The sequence below is a fragment of the Melitaea cinxia genome, chromosome 1, assembly GCF_905220565.1.
Source record: "Melitaea cinxia chromosome 1, ilMelCinx1.1, whole genome shotgun sequence".
In the NCBI taxonomy this organism is placed as follows: domain Eukaryota; kingdom Metazoa; phylum Arthropoda; class Insecta; order Lepidoptera; family Nymphalidae; genus Melitaea; species Melitaea cinxia.
The window spans coordinates 10974843-10998651 of record NC_059394.1 but is presented as its reverse complement, the minus strand read 5'-3'; the positions used below and the strand labels follow the sequence as shown (position 1 = coordinate 10998651).

The following is a 23809-nucleotide window of genomic DNA, read 5'->3' as shown; positions in this document are numbered from 1 at the left end:
GCCTACTACATACACAGTTATTACTGATATATTAAAACTGCGTAAATGAAATATGTAGTACAGTTATATTAAATAAAAAGCTTGAATTCAGTTGAAGATACAAAAATTCTAGCGAATGTTGCTAACGTGTTGCTTTTTAATATGTCCATAGTGTCTCCACTATTCTAATTTCATAGTACATAAATTAACTTTCAAATTGCTTTAAAACCGATACAACACTGAGCCACGTCGTCAAAACTCGGACATTTTCTTTATTTAAAGGACGCCATACTAAACATATCACATGAGCCGTTTCTTAACTTGCTCACTAACTGACCCTGCTGACACATCTCTAAATTTAGAACATTATTTTGAAAATTATTACTTTGTGAGTGAACCGTAACAATCTTTAAATATAAGGTCCGGGTTTATATCGGTACTACTACTTACGATCAGTTTCAATATTCTATCTATCTCTGAATTTGCTTACTAGAGATTCAATGTTGACATTAACTCCATACAAATTGTTTCAAAAATCTATTGCTAATAGGTGAAACCAGAGATAGACAGATGATTGAAAACGGCCGGTATAGTTTCGCCATTGTCATAAAATATAAATAATTTACCGTAACGTTTTATGAACCAACCACGCATTCGTTTAGTTTCGTGTAGTTCAAACTGCTAGATCGATTTTTACCAAAGATAGCTAAACCACACTTTTATTTTTAAAAAAGCCGTATCGGAATCGTTCCGTCGCTACGAGAGCTACGTCGTCATATAGATAGCCGGAGCGTGACGTTCTCTTGTAGGTCTTGACTTTTATGATAATCATCATCTATAGTTTCTACAGAATCCTCATACTCACTCGGCATACAGTCTGAAATAGAATCATCTTCTGATACTTCTTTTAAAGTTGAATCTGTGTCACCAGTTTATAATGGCCATTGTCCGAGTGCGAGGTTAGATAGAGATCGAGGGTCGTGTGATACTCACGCGGCAGAGAGGTGCGACATCTGTATGTCGTGCGCGGCGGGCGGCTCGGGCCGGTGCATGTGCAGGAAGGGGTTGTGCGGCGCCGCCTCGCCCGCCGCGATGGCCTGCTGCAGCTGCTCGAACTTCGGCCCGCGGAGGTACCTGCCGCACGCTCTGGTTGTTACATCGCTCTTTGTTTCAAAAAATTATAATAACAACAAAACGAGTCTGCATTAGATGCTTTAGTCCACACGACTGAAGTAAAACTTCTTTGGCAATAGACCTGCACAATAGGCTTGCAATGTGTCTTAGATATACGAAACTTAACTGGCTATGAGAGAAAGAGAGAAAGAAATGGTATGCTCGCCTTTCTTTCTTGCTCTGCTTGGCTCACCCGATCACAGTTTTCGTAACGCTCTCGTCACGCATTCACCAGCTTACTCCCCAAATCAAACGTGCGTAAAGAGGTTTTACTTCAATAAAAAACTTACTGAATATATGACTTAAGTTCTAAAGTATAGCAGGTGGATATGAGCGAGTAGGTGAATTCGCATGCGATTTTTGGGTTTCACTGATTTAGAATTAATTATAACATAGTACTCATATTTCATCTTGAGCTTACTCATTTTGAGCAATACAAATAAGCATCTAAATGATTTAAAAATCATGAACAATCAAACAATCTACACTAAATAATTGTGTTTGCAGGCAAACGAAAAAAACCGACTTCAATTATATCGACAAGTAATACAACGTAGGTAGATGAAAAAATAGTCAAGTAAATACGCATTATCAAAGATTACTCCAAAAGTTGTAATTAGATCTCGGTGAAATTTAAATGTGGCCACATAATAAACATCAACTTTCGATTAACTTAAGAATCATTAAAATCGGTATTTCCTCAATTTATCTGGGATCCAATCATCAGATCCTGGTTTCCTTAGCATGGTACCACACCAAGGATATCCCCTTTCCAACAAAAAAGATTTATCAAAATCGGTTCAGAAACGACGGAGTTATCCCCGAACATACATAAAAAAAGAAAGTACGCGGATTGACTGGTGAGAGCCTGAACTCTTCTCCATGGTGACGAAGAAGAGGTAGGTAGCGGCCGCTTTTTCTAACATGCTGTTCCATGTAAGTTGGCTAATATTTCCTACTATGAGTTTCGATCGCTATCAGCATAACGACCGGGACCACAGCTACAATAGAGCGGATGTCGAGTTGTCCCATCCCTTCAGCGTATCGTAATCCACTGCTGAACTCCCCGAGTTCGCGCCAAACCGGTTCTCGGCAGTCCTCACGCAGCCCCCACCAGAGATCTGAAGTGGATCGTCGGTCCAGCGGGCCGGAGGGCGTCCCAGTCGCCCAGTTGTATCAAATACCTCTCGAGCTCCAGAGTGACGATGTGCCCGCTCTGCTTGAGCGCGTCCACGGCCCGCTGGTTGGACTTGCCGGCGAGCGACACGCCGTCCACGGCCACGATGCGGTCGTTGACCCGCACCTTGCCGCTGAGCGCCGCCGCGCTGCCCGGCGTCACCGACTTCACGAATATTCCCGATAGCTCCTCTTTCTCGCACACGTAACCTGCAGCGAACATAATATACGAGTAGTGGAAACGGTATGCCATTGTCGCGCAAAATTACAATATCAAACGTCATCTACTTTGTGCCGATATATACCAAATATGTTTATTTGTGTGTTTGTGTGTATGGGTGTGATTTTTATACTAGGTCGGCAAACAAGCATACGGCTCACCTGACGGTAAGCAATTACCGTAGCTTATAGACGCCTGCGACATCAGAAGCATCGCAAACGTGTTGCCGAACCTACCCAAAATGTGGTGACACCAAGAGTTCTAGTAATCGTACAAAAGGAACATAAAACTGCTTAAAAGCAGTATTATTTACCTGTGACCTTCAATATCGGCCAAAAACATATAAATACAAGGAAAGTAAGTAAGCAAAAAATAACCCAGATCAAGAATCTTACACCGTTTGTCTTGTGCAGACGAATAAACCGCATAAACGCATATCGCATTGAAGATGTGAAGGCCCTTGAACATTGAGTTTACGAAAAGCATTTAAATGGGTTAATGGTTTTTATTGAACATATTTCCAAACTCTCTGTGAGTTGAGCACATAATATCTTAGTTTGGGCTACTGAGAGTGAAGATTTCTCTAACTGATTGATTGATTTGATTAAAAACACCAGATTAGGGTACCCTAACATTTGCATGTAAAATTGAAAAAATTAAGTATAATTCGAATTATATAACAAACAAAATATATTACCTGCAATAGTAATTCCTAAGCCGTTTTCATCTTTCTTCAATTGAACAGTAAATCTGTCGACCTCGGGTGACTCGGCATCTGCAACGTACATTAATGTTGTACTTCTATAATAGTTATTACTAGCTTACCCGACAGATGTCGTAAATTTAAAAAAGTTAGGCAAGGACACCCTAGTTAACTTGTGGTATGAAACTTTTACAGCCTGTTCTACATATTACACGTACCTACTAAGTATATACAAAATTAAAACAATAACAATCAGTCTATTCTGATTGTTATCTAATTTCTTTCCTTACTTTAAGTGCAATAGCATGATGTGTTACACATATTTATTAAATTACAAAGATTTATTGAAGTCGGATGTCAGTTTCGAGATTTTAATCTACTACTACTATAAAAGATCAAAAACATTTTAATACCACGGATAATGTACATATATAACGGTTTTAGATCTTTATTTCTCGAAATACAACTAATTCACTTACTGGGAAAATACATTATAAAATAAGCAACAGAGGAATGAGCACTCAAGACAACAAAATAAGAGTAGAATTACTAATGTCGGGTACATCATAAAAACATGACTGTATCACATACTGCCAACCACGGTTAAGATTTCGTATTACTGGATGTGGCAGTGTTATTCCCGAACATATATATATATTGAGTAACCTCCTCCTTTTCCGTACCTTACCTTTAGTGCAACATGTATTTGCACTATGAGTATTAAGCAAAATGTATTATAATATTTTCCAATTATTATAGCTTGATGCTTGACCTTTTCAATATTACTTCCAAGCACTAATAAATTTATTGAAATGGGATTTCTGTGACTTTAACTTTAAGCTCAATCATCTCAAATCAAAAATCTTTTTAATAGTATGGATAATTGTAAATAAATATTAATTTATAATATAGATATTTAATATATCTTATTATGATATTCAATAGATTATTAATTTTTACCGGTATCTGGTGGGGGTGTAATGGATGCGTCGAATACAAATCTCGACACGTTAGAGTTTAAGGCGATCGGAGTCGGCTGCGTGTGGAACACTTGTTCGAAACCAGCTTCCATTAAGTAGCGGTCCAAAGCTTCGGGGCTTGACAGGAGTCTAAGGTAAGATATAACATTTATTTAAAAGTGAGCAATTAACTTCATTCGCATTTCGTAAATCACATATAATATTATGCATTATTTAGCACAGTTGGCATCCTGCTTTTCACTCCAGGGTTGAAATCTGGATGTAATATTTATACAATTATGTGTTATGATCCGCAAAAAAATAAATTACAATTTTAAATATCAGTCGGCTTTTACCTAAAACACTGTTGTGTTTAGATAACTACCTGCTTGTTAAGTTACGTACATTAGGAACAGTCGATTTTGTATGTATTTCAAAGATGAACCATATTCCAGTTGCTCTACTCCGGTTCCTATATTCATAAAACGATACGTTTTGCATGCGAACCGTTAAATTTAGAACATATTTTTTGGCCGTTTCCTATATTCAGTAAACCATTTTATTTTCTAACAAACCATTCATTCTCGATAATGTTATATTAAAATTTAACAGTCCTTTAGTAAACGCCGCGTTGGCGGAACGGTCACAGCCATGGATTATACCTGTTGCGCTGGCGGTTGCGGAATCGATTCCCGCACATGACAAACATTTGTATTGGCCATACAAGTGTTTGCCGTGGTCTGGGTGTTTGTACAGTCCTTGTGGGTGGATAGATAGATGGATCAGAGCTTAATTCACCACTCTGCTCCAATGCGGGCTGGCGGATTTATTCCCTACTATGAGTAACGATCACTATCAGGTGTACATGATAACAATTGGGACCGACGACTTAACGTGCTTTCCAAGGTAGGGTAGGGAGAATCACAAGGACTGCACAAACACCCAGACCACGGCAAGATTTTTGCCTTATTTGGTGCCTATTTGTGTTTCGATTACTTCGATCGGTTTGTGGCGTTTGTTTCACTATAAAGCGCAAATATGAACAAAAATATAGAGCGGAATGGGAACTAAACTCGGAATTCTCTTCTTAGTTACGCTTCAGCCTGTAATATCCCACTATTGGGCATAGGCCTCTTTCCCCATGTAAGAGAAGGATCAGCGCTTAATCCACCTTGCGCGCTTGAAACAAAAAAACACATGAGCGCTTGTTCCACGTGCTATCTGAGGCACGGTGGGGAGACCCACAAGGACTGCATAAACACCCAGATCACGTCAAACATCTGTATGGCCAATACAAATGTTTGTCATGTGCGGGAAACAAACCAGCAACCATCAGCGCAACAGTCACAAGCAAGTGCTGTGACCGTTGCGCCAACGCGTCGAAAGAGGATATTTTTTTTTTGAGGCTTAATCTGAAAGAGAATAATTCAAAATATTAGTCGGTCGTTATCTATGAACAAAAGCATTGGTTTGCTTACCGTTGGAACAGGCGACCGTGCGTGTATGTTATATGATATTTATTTAGATACTTAGTTATTTAATAAAAAAGGAATAAGCATATAATAATTATACACATAATATGTAATATATATATATATATATATATATATATGTAAACAAAGTGCGTGACACTTCATTTAAGTAGTTATTAATATAATTTGTAGTTGTTCTTTGATGGACATTTGATCTGCGAATTGGTTGCTATGGAGCTGTTTTTTTCATATTAAACGATTGTAAGAATTATATTGTAATTGTAAATATTTAAATAATAGTTATTATAAGGAACTGGTGAAGCAATAGCTTTAAATGTTGTTTCTCTTTTCAGGTTAGTTTGTAAATAATTTAATAGTAAATAATATTTTGTAAAATTAGTTTATATGTTACAATAAAAAAACTTCTCTTTTCAGAGCAACACAATTATTGTTTTACTGTTCAAAATATACAAGATATAAAATAAAACATTATAAAACAACATTTCTACAGCTTGTTACCAGAAAAGATGGAAAAATTAAAATTCGAATTCATAGTCAAAGCCAGTGAAGATATGAAAACAAATATTATTTGTGTAACTAGAATCACGGATTTAGATGGCCGGACTTTTGCGATCCCAGATAAGTTACAACCTGTAAAATTACATGATGGAATAGTACATACCCAAATATTTCAGAAAGTAAAGTCCACATTACAAAAACGGCATGAGAAACGACAGGTATGGATATCCATGAATCCGGAGATGAAAGCGGCTTATTGTGATGAAGATGGAAATAAACAATTTATGGGATACATACTGGAGGAACAAACAATACCAGAAACTACACCAGGGTTTTCAGAAGAATCTCTAGCAAAAATCATAGAAAACTTCGCTGAAATGAAGAAAGATTCAGTAAAACCTTTTAATATGGGGAAAGTGGTAGAAAAATTTCTAATAGAAAAATTTAATAGCAAGATTACCAATGTGTCGCAGTGGATGACTACCTTTGAAGCGGAATGTACCCGTATAGGAATAGAAGAAGATATCAAAAAAATTGAAATTTTTAGGCTATTTTTAGAAGATTCTTGTTTAGACTGGTATAGTTCAATGCTTATAAAGCATACAATAAATTCAGAATGGGCAATGTGGAAAAAGAAATTTTGTGAAACATATGCGGATAAAGGTTGGTCGCCGATCAGGTATGCAATGCTATTTAAATACAGACAAGGCTCATTACTGGAGTATGCATTAAAGAAAGAGAGACTACTATTAGAAATAAATAAGTCCATAAATAAACTCACTATAATTGATCTGATTGCCACCGGATTACCGAACTTTATTGCAGATATGATTGATAGGAATAGTTTAAAGGAAACTGAAGACTTATTTAATAACTTAAGAAGCTTAGAGCATATGGTACAAAAAAAAGTATTTCATAAAAAAATAGAAACTTTGAAAAATAAAACTATAGAGAAAAATGTGAAGCCCTTAGTTAGCCCATGTAAAATTTGTGAAAAAGAGAATAAAGGTATACGTTACCATCCTGAATCTCTATGTTGGTTCAAAAATAAAAATAACGATAATCCAAAACAAGCTCAAATAAGGAGTGTTAACAATTCTGAATTAGAGGTAGAATTAAATGAAATCGACCAAAAAAACTAATAGTGCCGCCATTAATAAAAATTAAATTACTGATTAATGACACTTTAGAAACATTAGGAATATATGATTCAGGATCTAATGTGTCTTTAATTAATTCAAGGTTATTATCTTTGAAAAAAATAAATACTTACGATAAAAATGCAGGTTTAAAAACTATTAATGGCGTAAAAAAATCAATAGGAATGGTAAATTTAAAAATTAAAATTTTTGAAATCGAAAAACATGTTAATGTTTTTGTTATAGATGAAAACAACTTCGACTATGATTTTCTTGTTGGGTTAGACTGTATACAACAATATCATTTAACTCAAAATGAGAATTTAAGTATAACTCAAAATGCTATCAGCAATAATAATAAAGATTACATAAAAGATAAAGAAAAGCAACCTAATAGCACTGAAGAAATTCCTGGCAGTTCAGGTAGTGCTATAGAGAATAAAGAAGATAAATCTTATGAAAAAAAAGGTGTAAATATTACAAAAAAATATGAAAAAGAAACTATAAATAATGAGTATAAAATAAACTTTAATGAAAATATAATAGTCGATAATTTTGATATTTCATTAAATAACTTAGACAATAAAAAAAAATATGAAATTGATAAAATGATACGCAAATATAATTCAGTATTTGCTAAAGACAAATATGATATAGGTACTGTAAAAGGCTATGAAGCCCATATTGATTTGTTAATAGATAAATACTGTAGTAAAAGACCGTATAGATGTTCTGTTGAGGATATGAAAGAAATTGAACATCAAATATCAAAACTGCTAAAACATAATTTAATTGAGGAGTCATATAGCCCTTTTGCCGCTCCGGTAATACTAGCATTTAAAAAAGAAGAAGGAAGGAGATCGAGGCTTTGTATAGATTTTCGCGAATTAAATAAAATTATAGTTCCCCAAACGCAACCATTTCCGCTAATCGAGGATCTAATGGTTAAAACAAGGAAATGTAAATTTTTTTCAACATTCGATATAAACTCAGCGTTCTGGTCAATACCTCTTAAAATTGAAGATAGACATAAAACTGCATTTGTTACTCAAGAGGCACACTTCCAATGGACTTGCTTACCTTTTGGTTTAAAAACTGCTCCCGCTATTTTTCAAAGAATATTAAGTAGCATTATAAGAAAATATAATCTGTCAAATTTTACTGTTAATTACATTGATGATATTTTAGTATTTTCTGAAACGTTCGAAAAACACATTGAGCACATATCTTTGTTATTGGAAGCAATTTTAAAAGAAGGTTTTAAATTAAAATTCACGAAATGTAATTTTGCACAGGACTCTGTAAAATATCTAGGACACATAATAAAAAACAATACTGTCACTCCATTAAAAGATAACTTGATTGCCATAAAAGAATTTCCAACTCCAAAAACACAAAAAAACGTACGACAATTTTTAGGAAAGATTAATTTCTATGGAAAATATGTGCCAAATGTTTCAATTATACTGGACCCTTTACATAATTTATTAAGAAAAGGAGAAAAATTTGTTTGGTCAGATAAATGCCAAGAATCTTTTGATACTATAAAAAGATTACTTTGCTCAAAACCTATTCTAGCCATCTTTGATCCAGATTTGCCAATACATATATATACAGATGCTAGCATACAAGGTGTAGGTGCGATTTTAAAACAAATTCAACCCAACGGTGATGAAAAACCTTGTGCATTCTTTTCAAAGAAATTAAATGACTCCCAAAAAAAGAAAAAAGCAATATATCTTGAGTGCTTGGCAATAAAAGAGGCAGTAAAATACTGGCAGCACTGGCTTATGGGAAAAACATTCACGGTTTATTCAGATCACAAACCTTTAGAAAAAATGAATATTAAAGCCAGAACGGACGAAGAACTAGGAGATTTAACATATTATTTGTCGCAGTTCGATTTTAAAATAATATATTCTCCAGGCAAATATAATATAGAGGCAGATACTCTAAGCAGAAACCCAGTGTTAGAATCGTATGAAAATAAAGATAGTAGTTTAAAAATAGTAAATTTTGTAAAATTAGAAGACATACGAAATGATCAAGATAAAAATGATAAAATAAAACAAAATATAAATAAACTTATTTTAAAAAATAATATATATTATAAAAAGATAGGAAAAAATGAAAAGATTGTATTAACTGGTGTGAAAGTGACAATACACATTTTTTGTTAGTGCTATATTTTTAATTGAATTTTAATTCATATTCCAAAAGTTTCACTAGTTTTTTTATGAAGACTTAATAGTAACAGTTCATACTACCTGCTGGCTATTTCATTCCTAGATTTAAACGTAAAATTCAGAACTAATACATATCACCAGACAACTAAAAATGGAATCAGTGAAGGAGTCTATCTCTGCTATGTCAGATATGTTCATCAATACTATGAATGAGTTCCAGAGAGACCTACAGAAAGTGAACTCCAACTCTCCAGCTTCTACAACATCACTGACTTCTGATTTCTGCAAATTTAGATCCTTTGTATTCTCTGCCCTTAGTGCATTGCAACGTCAGGTTGATTTTCTGGACAGGGAGTTTGACCGCCATGAGATGCGAAGGAGACGCAAGATGCTGTTGCTACATGGTCTGCCCGAGGAGAAATCTGAGGACACATCAGCAAGAGTCACCACTATTGTCGCGGACCACCTCAACCTCGCCAATTTCTCGAGCAGCAGTATCAAATCATCATACCGGCTGGGTCGACCTCTAGATAAAAAACCTCGACCCATTGTGATCAAGTTTACTGATAATGCTGTTCGTGATAGGGTTTGGTTCGCAAAGACAAAACTCAAGGGTACGGGATACACCCAGTCCGAGTTTCTAACTCGGACCCGTCATCAAGTCTTCTTGGAGGCAAGGCAGCGGTTTGGCATAGCGAATTGCTGGACGCGACACGGCTACATTCACATTGTGACGTCAGACGGTCAGCGTCACAGAGCGGAGTGCTTGCTGGACCTCCAGGGCATCCCAAGCTCAACAACCCAGAAGCTCCCAACACCGGAGAAGACTACAGCAAGTATAAGTGTCGAGCAAAAACCATTAACGTCGCGCACGAAAAGGGTCTTAAAAAATAAGTAAATTAAGTATACTGTTCATTAGTTATCTCCTCGTAGTAACATCATATTTATTAATACGCTAAGTTTAAGTTGTTTGCCTCACTTCTTAGAAGAACCCTCACAATAACTCCATATAAATTATTTATCATTTTATAGTTAATTGCTTGCTACCGGCATAAACAGCTGAAGGATTTATTTTTGCTTTTTTCTTTTGTAAAATAATTAATTTCTAAAATTATATATTTATTATTATTAAAATTACAAATTTAGGCTTTAATTTTGATACAGCGTCAACATGTCTGACGGTCGGTAAATTATCTTTTTATTTTATTTTTGTTCAATTTCAAATCAACTTATATTTAAATACTTTTGTTTTTATAATTTTGTGAAGTGATAATTACTATACTCATCTAGTGCGAATTATTTCGCTTGTGTTTAGCTAGTTTATATTACTATATTAAGTTATTCTCACTTTTCTTTTTACTCACCTTTATATCTCTTACCTGTACCTTGTTACCTTGTTGTAAATTTAATCTTTTTTTTTCTCTTTTGTTTTACTTGAAGGGTACATAAGTATTTCATTATACTCCTTATATTTACAAATTTGTTTACATTAAATATTTGCGACATTGGTGACAACTGACAGCATACTTGTCGATTGACTTTGACACTATGCTTTTTGTACTGACATTGAAATTCCATAGTGTATATCTTTGTAAAGATTTTGTTGTCAATGTCGCTCGTTCGGATACAACTATTGTCAACTAAGAATAGTAACTATAGATTCTCTTAGCTTCTGCCTTAATGTTAATTTTCTGTATTTTTAATTCTGTTTTTTATAACTTAAGACGAACGATCTAATACTTTGTTTACCTGCTTACTTTTCTTGACTTTCTTTTTTCTCTTTTTATTTCTTATTGTATGTCATTATCATGTTGTTGTTTTTTTTTTTTTTTAATTTTTTTTTTCTTTTGTTATTAATTCTTTGCATAACTTAAAGATATTTCACCGTTTCCACTACAGCCGGCAGGTGTATGGACCACATTATAGACACAGCTTTATACTATTTTATTATATTCTATTTATATATTTATTTTTTTAATTCTATTTTAATTTAATTATTTTTAGTTATTAATACTTATTTATTATATTATAGGCCTGTTATTTATATATTTATATTACTAACATTCTATTTCTAAATCTATGACAAGTGACAATGATGATTCGTTCCATTCTATTTCCTCTTCCTCTTCTGCAATTCGGAGTAATGACTCCAGTTTTTTTAGCATTCCCTCTCTTAGCGAAACTCTTGACTTTCAATTTAAAGATGTTTCAAAAAACTTTAATATCATCCACATTAACGCGCAGAGTATTCCTGCACACTATCCCGATATTCTGTCATCTTTTCAAAATAAAAACATTCATGCGATCTTGGTAAGTGAATCTTGGCTTAAACCCTGTCTGCCATCATCTTCCTATTCCCTTCCAGGGTTCCAATTAATCCGTAACGACCGTGTTGGGCGAACTGGTGGTGGCGTTGCCATCTATCTTCGCTCACACATTTCCTTTAACATCATCAGCAAATCCATTTCTCACGATGGACATGGCCCTGATCACCTCTTCCTTGAACTCCTTTTATTTAGCACAAAGCTCCTTCTAGGTGTCTATTATAACCCATCACTTACTATTGACTATTTTGCATCCTTCGAAAATCTGTTAGAACTATATACTCCTCAATATAGCCATACGGTAGTGATGGGTGACTTTAACACGTGCCTGCTTAAGCAAGACTGCAGAGCTTCACGCTTGCGCTCTCTTGTGAATTCCACAAATTTGTCCATCCTTCCCCTGAATCCTACTCACTCTTATCCTAACTGCTCTCCCTCTCTTCTTGACTTGATCCTTGTCTCTTCATCTGATCACGTTGAAAAGCATGGTCAGTGTCCAGCTGATGCTTTCTCTTACCATGATCTCTTATATCTTTCCTATAAAATTAGGCCCCCAAAGGCAAAGTCAAGAATTTTTCTGCAGCGTAGTTTTGGAGGCATGGACTTGAGCCGTTTACGTGAAGATGCTGCGGGGATTGATTGGGATAGAGTATTTGTCGCGTCTGCGGTGGACGAAAAATTGGCAGCTTTTAATTCTCTCCTGACCCAGCTATTCGATATACACGCTCCTGTTCGACCTGTGCGTATTAAGCATGCTCCTGCTCCCTGGTTAACAGCTGAAATAAGAGCACTGCAGCAGTTAAAAAATAAAGCTAAAGCTCGATATAAATCTAGTCCGAGCCCATCTAATAAGGAGAAGTATAAAACTCATCGAAATCGTTGCAACAAGGCTTGTAGAGATGCACAACGACGCCATATCCACACATCTATATCAGAGGAAGCAGATCCTGGAAAAATCTGGAAATTTCTAAAAACACTTGGAGTTGGCAAAGTCAAACAATACGTGCCTTCAAATTCCTTTGATCTCAATAATCTCAATAAACATTTTACTTCTTCTGTCACTATAGACAGTGCGACTAAAGCCGATACCCTTAGTCATCTCTCTGCCATTGAAACTCCTGACTCTTCGTCAACTTTTACCTTCACACAATTGTCTGAATGTGATGTTAAGAAGAGCATATTAGCTGTTAGTTCTAATGCAGTGGGCTTCGATAACATCAGCCGTAATATGATCATTCCTATAATAGACTCAGTCCTTCCTGTCATAACCCATATTTTCAACGAATCCCTAAGTTCCAATACATTTCCTACTAGCTGGAAAGACGCTCAAATCATTCCCCTACCTAAAAAACCTAATTCCTCTACGTTTTCCGATCTTCGCCCGATAGCCATTCTCCCTTTCCTGTCCAAAGTTTTAGAGCGTCTTGTCCATCAACAGCTAACTTTATTTCTTTCTTCCAATGATCTCCTAAATCCTTATCAGTCCGGTTTCCGTAAAGGTCATAGTACGGCAACGGCCCTTGTGAAAATCACTGACGACATTAGGCGGGCAATGGACGGTCAGAATCTCACCGTGTTGACCTTGCTGGACTTTAGCAATGCGTTTAACGCGGTGGATTTTGATTTACTGCTGGCTGTTTTGTGCTCACTTAACATATCTCCATCAGCAATTGATTGGTTTCATAGTTACTTGTTTGGTCGTCGGCAGCGCGTTCGTGTCCAGGATTCATATTCAGACTGGTCCAACGTTAATGCTGGCGTTCCGCAAGGTGGCGTGTTGTCTCCGCTCTTATTTTCGATCTTCATAAATTCAATAACTCTCCGCATATCTTCTCTCTACCACTTGTATGCTGATGATCTTCAAATTTATTCTCACGCTAAGTTGACAGATTTACCTACGTCAATAAGTAATTTAAATAATGACTTGAAGAACATATATAGATGGAGTAACTCCTACGGATTAAACATAAATCCCTCAAAATGTCAAGTCATTATTATCGGTAGTCCTAAGCTTGTGTGTCGAATAGATTGGTCACTTATACCACCAGTCGTTTATAACAACGCCGTAATCAGTTACAGCGACACAGTCAAAAACCTCGGAATTATCTTCGATAGACATCTTTCTTGGGCACCTCAGCTGAGTGAGATGAGCCGTAAACTATTTGCAGCTATCGGATCACTACGACGACTGCAATATTTCCTCCCTTTGCCTACCAAAATTACATTAGCACAGTCACTCCTTCTACCAATTCTTGACTATGCTGACACTTGCTATCCTGATCTTAAAGAGGAGCAATTAAATAAGCTTGAGCGCCTTCAAAATCTTTGCATACGGTTCATATTTGGTCTTCGCAAATATGACCACGTTTCCGAATTTCGCAGTTGTCTCAAGTGGCTTCCGATTCGCTTTCGCAGGAATACTCACATACTCTCGCTACTATATTGTATACTTTTTCATTCTGATACACCTCTGTACCTTAAGGAGCGTTTCAAGTATCTTTGTAATACACACGAACGCACCCTTAGATCTGAGTCTACTTTGATGCTCGAAACCCCAGCTCACACTACTTCTTTTTACTCCAATTCTTTTTCAGTTAAAGCTGTTCAACTTTGGAACGCTCTACCTCTTCCTATAAAACAAGCCCAATCCCTGTCTTGCTTTAAAAAATACCTCAAGGCGCACTATTTGTCACTTAGTACGTCATAATTGTTTTTATCTCTGCATAACATATTGTAGGAGTATCGCTTCACTTGTATTTTGTATTCTATGCTATTATTCATATTATATGTATTTCGTTTATATGTAGGTATAGTATTTTTATGCGTATGTATATATATGTGTATGTATGTCTGTGTATATATATATATATGTTTGTATGTATGTATCTATGTATGTATGTATGTATTGTGCTGTATATGTATGTGTATTTATACTCGATAGTTTGATATTGTTCTAGGTGACACTAATTGTCACTTCTCTGTATACACTTCCCCTACCGCTTTTTCACTACGCTGTGTCCTATATGCCCAAAGGTTGTCTGGAAGAGATCGCTACTCTAGCGATAAGACCGCCTTTGTACACTGTTTTATTTTTATTTTATTTTTATTTGTGATATGTTATTGTGTTGATTGTTGTTGTGTACAATAAAGAGTATCTATCTATCTATCTAACTGAGGAATTTAGTAAAAATATTATAAAACATGTACATCACTACTACTGTCACATAGGCAGACAACAAATGGAAAACAAGATTAAACCATTTTATCACGCCAAAAATTTATTGGACAATATAAAAAAAGTTTGCGAAAATTGTGATGTCTGTATAAAAAATAAATCTAGAGGAAAATACAAGTTTGGATTAATGTCTCACTTAGGTCCCGCTACTTATCCGTTTGAAATAGTGTCTATAGATACTATAGGGGGATTTGGTGGTACTCGTTCAACCAAAAAATATTTACATCTTCTAGTAGATCACTTCACTCGTTACGCCTATATTTTGACATCCAAAACCCAAAGTGCGAATGATTTTATAAAACTGATCCAAAAAGTAACAAAAGATTATAAAATTGACATGATTTTATCGGATCAATATCCAGGCATAAATTCAAAAGATTTTAAAAAATTTTTAGAAAAAGAAAATATACCTATAGTTTTCACTGCAGTAAATGCACCATTTTCAAACGGATTAAATGAAAGGTTAAACCAAACGTTGGTTAATAAAATTCGTTGCAAGATTAATGAAAAGAAGGGCAAAATTGCTTGGACAACTATTGCTCACGAATGCACAGAAAAATATAACGAAACTGAACATGGTGTAACAAGGTTCTCTCCAAAATATTTACTGGAGGGAAAAAAATTTGACGTTCTACCAGATGAACTGAAGAAAAATACAACACATAATTGTCTTTTGCAAGACCGAAAAATTGCCTTAGAAAATAGTATAAAATCACACAATTATAATAAAAAAAGATTTGATAAAAACAGAAAACATCACGAACTAAAAGTAGGAGATTATGTATACGTTGAAAACGGAAACCAATTAAACCGAAAAAAACTTGATGAATTGAGAATAGGACCTTATGAAATTGTAGACAAAATATCCAATTCAATTTATAAAGTAGACACGGGTCACAAAAAGGCAGAATCAAACCTCTTCCATATTACAAAACTAATTCCAGTAGTAAAGTATGACACTAAAACTTTGTAATTTAGAAAAAAAAAGGGGGGGGAGATGTAAACAAAGTGCGTGACACTTCATTTAAGTAGTTATTAATATAATTTGTAGTTGTTCTTTGATGGACATTTGATCTGCGAATTGGTTGCTATGGAGCTGTTTTTTTCATATTAAACGATTGTAAGAATTATATTGTAATTGTAAATATTTAAATAATAGTTATTATAAGGAACTGGTGAAGCAATAGCTTTAAATGTTGTTTCTCTTTTCAGGTTAGTTTGTAAATAATTTAATAGTAAATAATATTTTGTAAAATTAGTTTATATGTTACAATAAAAAAACTTCTCTTTTCAGAGCAACACAATTATTGTTTTACTGTTCAAAATATACAAGATATAAAATAAAACATTATATATATATATATATATATATATATATATATATATATATATATATATATATATATATATATATATATATATATGTCGCAGAGTATGAATACGGAACGTCAAGTGTTTGACTTGGGTGTATTCAGATAATGTCAGTTGTCAATTATTAGCTGTTAGAGTAGTGGGGTGATCGACGCGCCACCTAGCACATCGTTCCATAGTCACCTACCCTCAGTTATTATATTACTCGAATTGTTCTGACGTGTATAAAACGAACGGTGTCACCTCGGCTAAGGTAGTCTTGGCTCTGGCTTGGCACGATACATTTGTTGTATCCTGCTAGTAGCTTAACCTAGACTCATTCGATAATTAATTTGTGCATACGAATTAATTGTTACATATTATGGCGGATAACTCGAGCAGTGAAGGTGAGCGTTGATGCGCATCTCAAAGGAGATCTCCTTAAACCTACACCTGGGTCGCAAGTCCTAGGCACTGCTCTGAGTTACTTCCTCTGCCACACGATGGACTCGGTGCCCGCACGGTGAACCGTGAATCCATCGAATGCTAAGAAGTTAGTCTTCGCCCCCTTAACTAATAACTACCCGCCTTCCGTACTGCGTTACCTTTCTGTTAACTGATTCCTGTGTTATAATAATTTGGTGATATCATTAATTGTGTTTACTTGTGTCAACATTACCCACTTATGCCCACAGTAGACTGAGTGAGTACTCTGAGATCATGAAAAAGAGAAATATACCTTCAAGCCGAAAAGTATACCTTCTTCCTCTTTTTAATATCTGACATATATATATATATATATCTTTTTTTTGTCACTAGGTTGGCAAACAAGCGTACGGCTCACCTGATGGTAAGCGATTACCGTAGCTTATGGACACCTGCAACACCAGAAGCATCGCAAGTGCGTTGCCGACCCAATCCCCAATCCCCCAGGAGCTCTGGTCACCTTACTCACCAACAGGAACACAATACTGCTTGAAAACAGTATTATTTAGCTGTGATCTTCTGTAAGGTCGAGGTACTACCCCAGTCGGGCTGCTCCATATTTTGAGCAGGAAATTCCTGCTGTGCCCTACCTCAGTAAGAGTAATAATGATAATAAATAAAACCGTGCGTGGCGCGCACCTGGAGGGCACGACGGGCGCGGCGGAGGCGTGCGCGGCGGCGGGGTCGACGGCGCGCGCCACCACCAGGCGCACGCGCGAGCCCGACGCGCGCAGCACGCCCGCCACCTGCTCCGACCCCATCTCCATCAGGTGAGTCTGCGCCGCACGAACTCAATATACTAGCGCTACCTCACGACCCGCGATACAACAACCGGCCACTGTTACTCACTAGTAGTCCACTGATTAATCAACCCCACAATAATAATAAAAAAACACCCAGTGGCGCCCACTAGCGGTGTAACAATTGAAACTAGCTATCGACAATAATTGAAACAGAAAAATAAAATTACTAAATTATCATACCCATTAAAAGTTAAAAGTTAAAAGATGGATGAAAAAAGGGTGGATGTCAATTAGATATGTGTATTTTCCACAGAAGAATTTTGGATTTTTATTAATACTAGTGGTCGCCCGGTGGTTGAAATTCGACCATAATTGTAATAAACAAAAGCGTTTATATGCGTGTGTGTGTGTGTGTGTGTGTGTTGTGTGTGTGTGTGTGTCAAATACATGGTAGTGTGTGTAATGAAATGAAACTGTTGAAGCTGGCCATACTTTATATTTATTTAATTTCTTTCTTTGATGTCTTACACCGGGCAACCCTGCACTCTTCCTGTGTCATGTCCGCTTACCGGTTGTGTGTCGCTCCATCGCTCTACAAATTCCTCAAGAAGACCTTAGATTATAAATAATAAAGTGTGTGTAGATATAACTATTGTAATATCAATAAAAAATGAGTATTGTCTAATAATTAATTTCGATCCACGGACCCCTCAAGAGAAACGAAATTTCATTCTCCTTAGTCCGTGCGAATGTTCGTAAAAGGGGGTACAAAGTTTTTTCTTCACGTATTAATATATATTTATAAACTAAGTGTACCTAATTGTATTTAAAATAAAAGCCAAATAAAATGTTTCATTATGTTACTAAAAAGAAATAATCGAGTTAAATAAGGTCGACTTAAAAATAGTCAATTAAATACGCATTATTTAGCATAATTAAAAAACTATTCGTTAGATCTCGGTTAAATTAAAAAAAAAAAAAAAACTACACCACAAGCATAATCTGACAATGTAGTTAAACAAGTTAGATTATTATTAATTTGATATTAAAATTTGAATACTTGAAATATATATAATATATGTAATTATTATTATGATATGAGAAATAAATTTCTTTAAACCGATATTCAAGAAAAAAAAAATAAGGCGGTAGTTCACCAGGTCGGCTAGTAGTAAATATAAATAATTGGAGTTGTCACTATCACTATCATCAGACCACTGTGACGTATTATAAAGTCTTTTAAGGCAGATTTACACAGGGTCAGTAGCTGTCGCCAGTGCTAGCGCCGAAAATTGACTCATACGATTTACACGCAGTCAGTATTTCGTCAGTAGTTTTATGGTGTACACACGTTTGTAAAGTGAGTGCGGATAAATGAATTCTCGAAAACAGCTAAAAATCAGAGTTAATAATTTGTTGAGAAAATGTACCTTTGTGATTATGCAAGGACTAACTGGTATGTTAGAAGAAGAGAAATCCAAAAAGAAACGAATGTGGGTAAGAAAATGGATAGATGACAGAGATCAAACTGGAGGCTCAGCTGTTGTTATCCCAGTTGAGAATTGAAGATCCTGGGGAATACAAACTGGCTTTGAGAATAACGCCAAAAGACTTTGATGATTTGCTTATGTTGTTATCAAGCTCTATTCAGCGTCAAAACACATTTATGAGAGACGCCTTGCCCTAATTTATTGTCCAACAGGCATTCATTATCGCGGTATAGTTCAATAATCTTTAAGTGATCCGTATCGCTTAATTTTCGCGTCATTTTGTGATGTGGTGCAACGCAGCGTGGTCCCCGTACAATAAAGCGGCAGCGACTGACTTCGGCATTTACAAGGCGTCAGTTGCGCTAGCGTGGGTTGTGGAGGGCGCGGACTGACGCCGAAAAATATGAAGCGGGAATATTGAAGTCAGTACTGATGAAACCTGCCTTTATGTGGTCACTATAAGTGACAGTTTGACTTTTCATCGTGTCAGATCTGACAGCTCTGTTGTAGACAATTGAAAACAATCTTCTAACATATTAGCATCTGTTTTTGTTTAAACTAGTCGACGTTTCATCCAGCTTTCTGATTTATTTAATTTTTTAACTTATTAGGTTGCGTTACTAAACTAAGCATGAATAATAATAATACTCTTGATTGTACACAACAACAATCAACACAATAACATATTACACATAAAAAGCTGTACAAAGACGGTCTTATCGCTAGAGGAGCTATCTCTTCCAGACAACTTTTGGGCATATAGGACACAGCATAGTGAAAGCGGTAGGGAAGTATACACAGAGAAGTGACAATTAGTGTCACCTAGAACAATATCAATTATCGAGTACAAATACACATACATATACAGCACAAATACATACATACATAGATACATACATACAGACATATATATATATATATATATATATATATATATAAACATATATAAACATATGCATAAATATACTATACCTACTTATAAACGAAATACATATAATATGGATAAAAGCATAGAATACAAAATACAAGTGCAACAATACTCATACATTATGTTATGCAGAGATATAAAAACAATTATTAGAGATATAAAAACATACTAAGTGACAAATAGTGCACCTTGAGGTATTTTTTTAATCAAGACAGGGAATGGGCTTGTTTTATAGGAAGAAGTTTCTATTAGCAATAACTTTATCTTTTTGACTATTTTATATTCAATGAGGGCAAATAGCAATACATAGAAAACTAAAAACACTTAGGTACATAATCACCAATAAGCGAAATCTAAGAGTTCTGTGACCTACGAAGAGACCTAACGCTTTCCATTTTCTTATTACATACATACATATATGTATGTGTAACATACAACTAAAATATTGCATTCAGTCTGTAATATCCCACTGTTGTAGCATAGGCCTCTTTCCCCTTGTATGAGAAGGATTGGAGCTTAATCTATCACGCTGCTCCACTGAGAGTAGGCGGATACATTCTCTATCATGAGTAACAATTGCTATCAGGTATTTATAATAACAACCAGGACCGACTACTTAACATGCTCTCCGAGGCACAATACACGCACCTTTTAACACCCATCCTTTATTTAGTCTATAAGTAATTTTGTACACCCACAACAAAATGAAAAATAAAATTATCACTAAATTACACAATTTATGTTTTAAAAATATATTAATTATACACACAGACATATTGTAAAACACGTAATTTTGTGTATTTTAAAATTCTACTTTAAGATTACTTACATCTCCAATTTGTAAAATATGATCACCAGATTTCAGACGACCATCACGGTCAGCTACACCACCCGACAATATAGTTTTTACAATCACACCACTAGTTCTGGCTCCAATAATACCTAAGACAAGATATAACAAAAAAATATTTTAGTTATTCTAAATAACCACATATTATCAGGAACAGGAATAATTCCAATATTGTTCCAATATCGTACCAGAGAAGAGTATAAAAACTCAAACTTATTTCAAATTTCCGATAACACTAAATATAAGGAAAGTTAAAGTTTTAATAAACTGAGTTTGTACATAGATATGTATGTATATTTTCACCACAGTCGAAAGTATGTCTGAGAAATACAATATTTTGTTTTCCTGGTGTCTTATTAATTTTTAACCGACTTCCAAAAAAAGGAGGAGGTTCTCAATTCGACTGTATTTTTTTTTTTTTTTTTTATGTATGTTACATCAGAACTTTTGACCGGGTGGACCGATTTCGACAAATTTTGTTTTAATCGAAAGGTGGTGTGTGCCAATTGGTCCCATTTAAATTTATTTGAGATCTAACAACTACTTCTCGAGTTATATCTAATAATGCGTTTTTACTTGACGCTTTTTTCGTCGACCTACGTTGTATTATACCGCATAACTTTCTACTGGATGTACCGATTTTGATAATTCTTTTTTTGTTGGAAAGAGGATATCCCTAGTTTGGTACCATGATAAGGAAACCAGGATCTGATGATGGGATCCCAGAGAAATCGAGGGAAACTCTCGAAAATCCGCAATAACTTTTTACTGGGTATACCGATTTTGATAATTTTTGATTTAATCGAAAGCTGATGTTTATCATGTGGTCACATATAAATTTTATCGAGATCTGATAACTACTTTTTGAGTAATCTTTGATAACGCATAGTACTTGACTATGTTTTCGTCGATCTACGTTGTATTACTCGTCGATGTAATTGAAGTCGGTTTTTTTTTCGTTTGCGAGCAAACACAATTATTTACTATTATTAAAAACTATAAACAGTCCTTACCAAATCCAAGTCCAGTGCCATCATTCACTAAATTTATTATCTCAACTTGAGCCCAATCTCCGGCCACAATGTTTGTTGAACCAGATATTAACGAATCATCATTTCGAGACATGTCATGCAAACCTCGATTCTAAAAAAGCAATTTTATTGCAATTATTATATAAATATCTAGTAGATGTAAATTTAAACAATATTATAAGTCTGTACTTAAAACAATTTTAGGTTTTTTTGTTGTTTACGTAATAGTTTACAACACACTTTTAATGGAATTTTTATACTCACATATTTACACTCTAAACCAAAATCACAAATTACTTTATTCACTCAAAGCCTATTCAGGTAAATAGTTGCCAAATTTCAATGCTGTTTCACTTATTGTAGTTTCCTGCAATAATAGACTAGTATTGTAAGTACTAACCTGTTTGGGAGACATATTAGAATCTACAGAAGCAGAATCTAGACCTAAAATGCGTTCATTATCTGAGCCTGATCCAAACTCCAAACTGTGCGGTGGTGACACTTGAGGTACTCGTTGTTCTTCCTCACCCTCATGATTACCATAAAGGTTTTTAGTTTGTATAGCTAAGTCACCTAAAAATTTCAAACCTTAATTTGTATTGATTCAATTGTTTTTACAGCAAAATGTACAAATTAAAAAATTTTACTATCAAACTAAGTTAATTAACTTAGTTTGGTGTATTGTTACAAAGTATAAAATTATTTTAGGGTTGTGGCGATATCTATCGTGCAAAATGCGAACTACGAACTCCAGACACAACATCCGCCTGGTCGGAGGATCCTCCCTTTTCAATAGGGGATGAGGGACTTCACACCCTGTACCTCATATTCCCTCAAAGGGTATTTTAAATTTGCACTACATATTATATTACTGCCATATACACACTCTACTAAGTAAACTTAATAGAGAATAAAGGAGAACAATATACAAATTCACTTAAAAATATAGCTTATTTAAAATTTATCATTTTAAAATAAATTACCAGCTGGTGTGATATCAAAATCTCCAGGTAGTATTGATGGATGATGTGCCACTTGAGTTGCAAGCAATCCAACAGAGTCATGGAGAGTAGCAATACTCTTTAATATTGGACTTTCCAAAAGATTTATGATAAGATTTAGGTCATCATTTGTTGCAGCCTATGAAATTGAAGAAAGTTAATAATTATTACATTAACATATTAATGTTAGTGTAAAACAGCAAAGGAAGGCTTGAGTTTGAATTTTGGTTAATGGTATGGTAGTAAAATGTAGACTATGAAAGATCGCACTTTGTCTCATAGAACATAGAACTAATTAAACTTTTAAAAAAATAATGCATTAAAATTATACTGAACATTATCTTGTTAAAAATTTGATGCTTAGAATTAATACAAAATGGCTTTTTTTAAATATTGTACTAGACAAAAGTTTGCCAAAAATTAAAGCATATGTTAAAAATTTTAGATACAATTTTTAATTTCTTGTATTTCACCTTTAATTTGGGATCATCACTTTGATCGACAACAGCTTTTACACTTTCCAATTGCTGCAAAGCGTTTGATATATTCACACCGAGATGCATTGTCGTGCCTCCTAAAAATTCAAAAAACTTTCAATATAATTACGTATATCATTGATAACAAAAATACCACAAATTAATGTTTAAAGATACAATACCGTGTGACTCACCCCCTTAATGAAATAGTTTCGCCAGTGTCTGGAAGAAAGACCCTTTAAATTAATTATCAATATAAACAAAACAATAAATAAAACTAAAAATTATCGTATCCAAGAATCCAGTTAAAAAAGTAATACCAAATAGTAAATAGGTACTAAATACCATAACACCTTAAATTACTGACAT

The 23809-nt window shown here is 34.8% G+C and overlaps 1 protein-coding gene and 1 long non-coding RNA gene across 2 annotated transcripts in view; both read right to left on the bottom strand.

Moving 5' to 3' along the window:
* The window catches only part of LOC123656786 (patj homolog), a 34736-nt gene extending 11209 nt beyond the window's left edge, over positions 1–23527 (bottom strand). The window contains exons 1-10 of the mRNA XM_045592436.1: positions 23438–23527; positions 22947–23103; positions 22364–22536; positions 21946–22075; positions 20912–21024; positions 17561–17697; positions 4212–4360; positions 3246–3323; positions 2337–2538; positions 973–1113 (exon numbers count right to left, since the gene is read on the bottom strand). Of these exons, the coding sequence (XP_045448392.1) occupies positions 973–1113; positions 2337–2538; positions 3246–3323; positions 4212–4360; positions 17561–17697; positions 20912–21024; positions 21946–22075; positions 22364–22536; positions 22947–23103; positions 23438–23527 (1370 nt within the window). The remainder of the gene's footprint in view (positions 1–972; positions 1114–2336; positions 2539–3245; positions 3324–4211; positions 4361–17560; positions 17698–20911; positions 21025–21945; positions 22076–22363; positions 22537–22946; positions 23104–23437) is intronic.
* On the bottom strand, positions 9510–11516 carry LOC123656817. Its single transcript, XR_006743605.1, has 2 exons — positions 10906–11516; positions 9510–9948 (listed from the first exon to the last, which is right to left on the bottom strand). It is a non-coding gene; the product is annotated as an uncharacterized LOC123656817 (long non-coding RNA).
* Positions 23528–23809: the final 282 nt, after the last annotated feature.